This window comes from Rhincodon typus, chromosome 19 (assembly GCF_021869965.1).
Source record: "Rhincodon typus isolate 14 chromosome 19, sRhiTyp1.1, whole genome shotgun sequence".
Classification (NCBI taxonomy): Eukaryota; Metazoa; Chordata; class Chondrichthyes; order Orectolobiformes; family Rhincodontidae; genus Rhincodon; species Rhincodon typus.
This window is the reverse complement of record NC_063350.1, coordinates 630,478-637,695: the sequence shown is the minus strand read 5'-3', so window position 1 is coordinate 637,695 and position 7,218 is coordinate 630,478. Positions and strand designations below refer to the sequence as shown.

Genomic DNA, 7,218 nt, shown 5'->3' with positions numbered 1-7,218 from the left:
TTGTCTCTTTATCTGCACAATTAACCTGCTCTGCTGCCTCAGGGATGAGCACTCTGAGATCTCTCCGTTCCTCTAAGCTTCCTCATGTCCTGCCATTCACTGAGTACTCCCTTGTCTTTTTCCTTTTTCTAAAATGCGTCACCTCACAGTGATCAGGGTTAAATTCCATCTGCCACTTGTCTGCTCATCTAAGCAATCTGTATATCCTCCGGTAACCTAACACTTTTATTTGCACTGTCAATCACCCAGCCAGTCTGTATCATCTGGAACTTATCATTCCCCCATACATTTCCTTTTATATCTTTCATACATATCATGAACAATAATGGACATGAACAATTATTTGTCATGTCACCAATGCTTTTGTCCCTAAATCTGTGCCTTCTGGTTCCTGATCCTACACCAATGGAAACAGTTTCTTCCTTTCTATTCTCCCCTATTCAGACCCCTCAAGATATTGAGCATGTCGATCATCTCTCCTTCAAACTTTATTTCTCCAAAAAGATGTCACTGTTTCTCCCATCAATCCCTCAGCCTTGAAACTATTCCTGTGAATCTTTTCCAGTCTCTCTCCAATGTATTCATATCCTTCATATGCCCAGAACTGTAGACAATACTCCAACTGAGGTCTAGTAAGAATCTTGCACAAGTTCAACATCATCTTCTGACTCTTGTTCTCTTTGCTCCAAGATACTGTCTGCTTTATTGGCAACTCTCATAATGTGTCTACTACCTTCAGACATTTGCAGACATATTTGAGGACTCTCTGCTTCTGCATCACCCTTGTACCCTTTATTTTATGCTGTCTCTCTAAAGTAAACCATCTCAACTTCTCTGCATGAAATTTCATTTGTCAACTATCTGCCCACTCCATCAACCCTTGCGTTCCCTCGGGAAGACTAACTTTGTTCTCCTCATGATCACAATATTTCCGAGTTCCACGTTTGAGTCTGTGTCCTGTACTCCAAGTTCTAGATCATTAATATATAGCAGGAAAAGCTGGGGTCCCAACACTGGGGAACTCCGCTACAAACATTCCTCTTCTGAAAAAGACCCATTAACCATTACAGAGATAGTAGGAATTGCCAATGCTGGAGTTAGAGATAACAAGGTGTAGACCTGGATGAACACAGCAGGCTAGGCAGCGTCAGAGGAGCAGGAAAGCTGACATTTCGGGTCTGGACCCTTCTTCAGAAATCTTTCTGAAGAAGGGTTCAGACCCAAAACATCAGCTTTCCTGGAAAGATGCTGGTGTTTACCTACTCAGAACATCTTTAGGCCCACATCAGAACTGGTTCACTCTGAACCCACACTCTTTATCAGAGAGAATGCAGCTGAGTCAGTAACCTCCACATTTGGAGAATGTATGATAGAGAAATACGCTGCTGATTTCAGTGAAATCATTGAACAAGAAACAACACAACACAATGAGGCTGTTCAGCCTCTTGAGCCTGTTCCACCATTCAATGTGATTGGTCACAGATCAGCCATAACGTCCATAACACTCCTTTGCCTCAAATCCTTTAATATCTTTGGAAAACAAAAATCTAATGATCGCCAATTTAAAATGAACAATTGTTTGCGTGCCAGTTGCCTCTTGTGTAGGAGAATTCCAAATGCCTACCATCCTTTGTGTGTCGCAGTGTCTCCTCCTTTCACCGCAGAGACCTCTGGCTATGACCTTGCTCCCCAACACTAGATAAGCCCCTCAGCACGGCAAATCATTTCTTACAAACTGCCCCGTCTGGTCCCCTGGATGTTTTGAAAACTTTAATCAAATTCCAAATTTGCCTAATCTCCCTTTGTAGATTACTCTTTGGGGTTCATGTATGATTGTAGCAAATCCACACAGAGTTCCCTCCATGGTCAATGTACAAACAGGTGAGTTAGGAGTAGAAGTCGGCCATTCAGCCCCTCAAGCCTGCTTTGCCGTTCAATAAGAACACAATTGATCTGATTACTCCACATTCCTGCCTGCACCTGATAACCTTTCACCCCCTTCACCATCTTCTGTGGAAGAGAGTTCCAAATGCATGCAGCTCTCTGTGAGGTAATCTGCTCCCTATTTCTGTCTCAAATGGGTAAGCCCTGGTTTTGAAACAATGGCCCCTGTACCATTGTTGGGTGTGATGTTAGTGCTGCTCTCAGGCTGCCCTTGTCTTGGTTTATAACTGGAGCATGATCTCTAGCCCCGTGGATTCTAATTCACCAGGTGTTTAGTCCAACCCGAGTATTGCTGAACATTGACACAATTTGATGGTGTTTGCTTTGTTCTGAGAGTGCAAGACAAAGAGCTTTGATGAAATGAATCTTTTTTTTCAGCAATAGTTCTTTCGATGTAAAGATCAGCATTCTATCAGGTTTCAGAGTGAACTTTAGAAAATGTTTCACATCAGCCCTTTACGAACCCTACCTTGACCTCAAACACATTGCAGTCATAGAATCCCCACAGTGTGAATGCAGGCCGTTTGGCCCATTGAATCCACACTGACCCTCCAAAAAAAATCCCACCCAGACCCACTGCCCTACCCTACCCATTTTCCCATGGCTAATCCACCTAGCCTGCATACCCCTGGACACTATGGGCAATTTAGCATGGCTGATTCACCTAGCCTGCACATCTTTGGACTGTGGGAGGAAACCAGGGCACCCAGAGGAAACCCACGCACACGGGGAGAATGTGCAAACTCCACACAGACAGTTGCCTGAGGCTGGAATCAAACCCAGGCCCCTGGTGCTGTGAGGCAGCAGTGCTAACCACTGAGCCACTATTGTCATCCAAGTGTCATCTTAGATAACCGTTCACAAACTGTTACGCAGTTAACAAAATCTAATATGTCATTCTATTAATAGTCTGAAGGTAAAGTTCTGTTAATAAAACTGAATTGTATTTCTGTTTCATTTTGGAACCAGAGATGCGCTACTTGTTATTCAGTGGAACATTCGTGCTTTCAACGCAGTGAAGAATTGGTCCTGGATGAAGCTCTTCTTCAAGATTAAACCTCTACTGAAGAGCGCAGAGACTGAGAAAGAGATGGCAAATCTGAAAGATGAGTTCTTGAAGTTGAAAGAGGCTCTGGTCAAGTCTGAGGCCAAACGCAAGGAGCTGGAGGAGAAGCAAGTCACTCTGATCCAAGAGAAGAATGATCTGTCCCTTCAGCTACAGGCGGTAAGGGGCTGATCCCTCCCATGGACCTTCACTCAGTGGATGGGGCTCTTTCAACTCCAAGAATCTCCTGGCAATTTGACTCAAGATTGTTCAGTGATCACCTTGTCCCCCTCCCCCCATTGATAAAGGGTTACAATTGGGTGACAGTGAATTCACTGTTCAGTCCCTGTGGATAAAGCTGTTTTAGAACCTGCTTTGCTACCAACTGGAAATTACAATTCCTGCAGAGTTTGGAGCAGATCGAAGAAATGGTGTTTGTTGCCAATTCCATATTCTTAGTTTAAACCTCCTCCGTTGTCTGTACGGGTTTGTGTCAAATGGGTTGGGTTGATTCAGTTGAGCCAATTGCCTCCGACTTCACTGCTGCTGGATTACAGAGAGAGAGGCCACAGGAAGGCCACTGTGAGAGCACATATAACCAGATAAATTCACAGCAGGGGTCGGCCACTTGTCCCTTCGAGCTTGTTCCTTGATTCAATAAGATCATGGCTGATCTGATTACTCCATGTTCCTGACATCACCTAATAGCCTTTCACTCTCCTTGCTGATCAAGAGTCTCTCCATTTCTGTCCTAAAAATGTTCAAACATTCTGTTTTCCCCATCTTTTGAGGAAGAGAGTTCCAAACATACTCAGCCCGCTGTGAGGATAAAGTTCTCCTTATCCCTGTCCTAAAGGGTAATTTTGAAACAGTGATGTTGAGTTCTAGATTCTTCCACAAAAGGAAGCATCATGACTTATATTCCTTGTATTATATATTTCAATCAATTCATCTCTTATTTATCTACACTCCAGCAGATATAAGCCCAACCTATCCAACCTTTCCACGTAATTCACCGATTCCAGTTATTAGTCTAATAAACATTCTCTGATCTGCTCTGATCATCCTTACAAAAAAATCCCAGAAGACTGTGGATTCTGGAAATCAGAAACAAAAACAGAAATTGTGAGAAAAACTCAGCAGATCTGGCAGCATTTGTAGAGAGAAAGCAGAGTTAACGTTTTGGGTCCAGAAGAAGGGTCAGTGAACCTGAAACATTAATTCAGTTTTCTCTCCACAGATGCTGCTACATTTACATTATTCCTCAATTAATGTGACCAAAACCTTCCACAGTATTCCAGATGAGGAGTCTCATCAGTGCTCTGTAGAATTGAAGTATAACCTCTCTAATTTTGTATTCAATCCCCTCACAGTAAACAATAATGTCTAATTAGGAACACAGGGGCAGGAGGAGGCCATTCAGTCTGAGTCTGCTCTACCGTTCTAGATCATGGTTGATCATCTACCCACATGCCCTTTGCAGTGCTCTCCCCCTACCCCTTGATGTCATCAGCAATGAGGGATCTATAAACTTCTGCCAATGAATAAACTTGCAAAACCTCTGAGAGACAGAATTCCAAAGATCCACTATTCTCTGGTCTTGTAGGAATTGAGGGTTCTGCGGAAAGGACAAGAAAGTGGACGTGAGGAATGTCGGATTAGCCATGGTTCCTATTGAAAAGGGGAGAGATTCAAGGGGCCAAAGGGCCTGTTCCTATTTTTAATGGCTTTATGGCTGTAAGTGAAGAAATTTCTCCTTATCCTCATCACTCTCACAGACTGTTTCCCCTGGGTCTAGACTACACAGCCAGGGGAGACATGCTTTCTGCATTGACTCCATCTAGTCCTTTGAGAATTTTGTAAGTTTCTATTAGATTCCTTTCATTTTTCTAAACTCCATAGAATCCAGGCCCCGTCTCCTCAGTCTCTCCTCATAGGACAGTCCCACCTTCCCGGGAATCATTCAGGTGAACCTCCACTACATTCCCTCTGTGGCAAGTCCATCCTTCATTAGGCAAGGGGCCAGAACTGAACACAATGCTGTGGGTGCGGTCTAACCAGTGTTTCATATCATTGAAGCAAGACTTTATTTTACTCCTGTCCCCAGATCCTCTTGTGATAAAGACCAACTTTCCAATGACCTTTCGAATTACTCACTGGACCTGTGTACTAACCTTTTGTGATCATGCACTTATATGTAGTTCTCTTTGCATCTCAGAGCTCAAAATCTCTCACCATTTCAATGTTTCTTTTTTATTCTTCTTGCCAAAGTGGACAATTTCACACTTTCCCACATTATGCTTAACTTACCAGATGTTTGCTTGCTCACTGAATCTATCTGTATCCCTCTGTAGCCCCATGTCCTCTTCACAACTTAGTTTCTGATCTTCGTGTCATCGGTAAATTTAGCGTCCATGACCCCTTTGCCCCATCTTAAGCAGAACAATAAGAGCAGTGACTACCTCATTTAACACTCAGAACAGAATACTCCCAAGTGACATTCAGTCCTACCCACTCCAGACCCATCGAGTCTGTTCTGCCATTCAGTCATGAGATAACAGGGTGTAGAGCTGGATGAACACAGCAGGCCAAGCACCAGCAGAGGAGCAGGAAGGCTGACGTTTCGGGCCTAGACCCTTCTTCAGAAAATTGGCTGGTAAGTTTCTCAACCCCATATCTTGACTTCTTCCTGTAGCCCTTGATCCCTTACTAATCAAGAACCTATCTATTTCGGTCTTAAATACATTCAATGACTTGCAATGAGTTCACAGATTAACCACCTTCTGGCTGAAGAAATTCCTCCTCATCTCAGTTCTAAAAAGTCATCCTTTCACTCTGAGGCTGTGCTGTCAGGTTCAAGTCTCTCCTACTGATGGAAAAGTTCTCGATGCCCACTCTATCCAGGCCTCTCAGTATTCTATAAGTTTCACTGAGATCCCCCCTCATCCTTCTAAACTCTATCAAGTACAGACCCAGAGTCCTCAACTGCTCCTCACATGACAAGCCCTTCATCCCCAGGATCGTTCTTGTAAACCTCCTCTGCCAGCACATCCTTCCTTAGATGCGGGGCCCAAAACTGCTCACAACATTCCAAATTTGGTCAGACCAGAGCCTGAAAGACCCTCAGCAGCGCATCTCTGCTCTTGTATTCTAGCCCTCTTGAAATAATGCTAATATTGTATTTGATTTCCTAACTGACCCCCAAATGAATCTCATTGGTTAAGGAGAAAGCCTCTTGTTTCTGTCACTCATAGTCTCCTCAGTGATCTTCTTTCGAACCCTGGCGTATAGTGCTTTAGGTCTGGTTCTGGGGAAACTGATCTCATACTCTGTGTGCTTTCTGTTTCTAGGAGCAAGACAATCTTGCTGATGCATCAGAGAGATGTGACCTTCTGATCAAAGCTAAGATCCAGTTGGAAGCGAAAGTGAAGGAGCTAACAGAGCGACTGGACGATGAGGAGGAGATGAATGCAGAACTGACTGCCAAGAAACGCAAACTCGAGGATGAGTGTGCAGAATTGAAGAAAGACATTGATGATTTGGAAATCACACTAGCCAAAGTAGAAAAAGAGAAACATGCAACAGAAAATAAGGTGAAATTCATATTTAGCAACAAATACACACCTGTTCCTCTGTTGTACTTTCTTATCCTGGTTTCCAGCTCCTGAATGCTCTAGGAAGCTATTGCAGTGAGAAACCACAGCAGCACCTCCCCAGTGCCATCAAAGCGCCGCACTCCAGACAAACACCTCCCCATTCATCCCAGCCTTAACCCTCCACCTGCACTCCCATTCCTGTACCAATCCCTCCCTGTGATACACCATTCATTTTCCATCTCTTTCCCCAATGCTATACAGTAACAGACCTGTTCCTACAACTACTGTACCCTAGTGTTATACAGTGACAGACCCGTCCCCACCGGTGCTGTACCCCAGTGTTATACAGTGACAGACCTGTCCCCACCGCTGCTGTACCCCAGTGTTATACAGTGACAGACCTGTCCCCACCGGTGCTGTACCCCAGTGTTATACAGCGACAGACCTGTCCCCCACCGGTACTGTACCCCAGTGTTATACAGTGACAGGCCTGTCCCCCACCGGTACTGTACCCCAGTGTTATACAGGGACAGACCTGTCCTCACCGGTACTGTACCCCAGTGTTATGCAGTGACAGACCTGTCCTCACCGGTACTGTACCCCAGTGCTATACAGTGACAGACCTGTCCCCCA

General features: G+C 44.4%; 1 protein-coding gene across 1 annotated transcript in view; it reads left to right on the top strand.

The window, feature by feature from the left end:
* LOC109923880 (myosin heavy chain, cardiac muscle isoform-like) overlaps nucleotides 1-7,218 on the top strand; it is a 73,125-nt gene that overhangs the window by 36,877 nt on the left and 29,030 nt on the right. Inside the window, exons 18-19 of the mRNA XM_048608495.1 lie at nucleotides 2,902-3,169; nucleotides 6,340-6,582. Of these exons, the coding sequence (XP_048464452.1) occupies nucleotides 2,902-3,169; nucleotides 6,340-6,582 (511 nt within the window). The remainder of the gene's footprint in view (nucleotides 1-2,901; nucleotides 3,170-6,339; nucleotides 6,583-7,218) is intronic.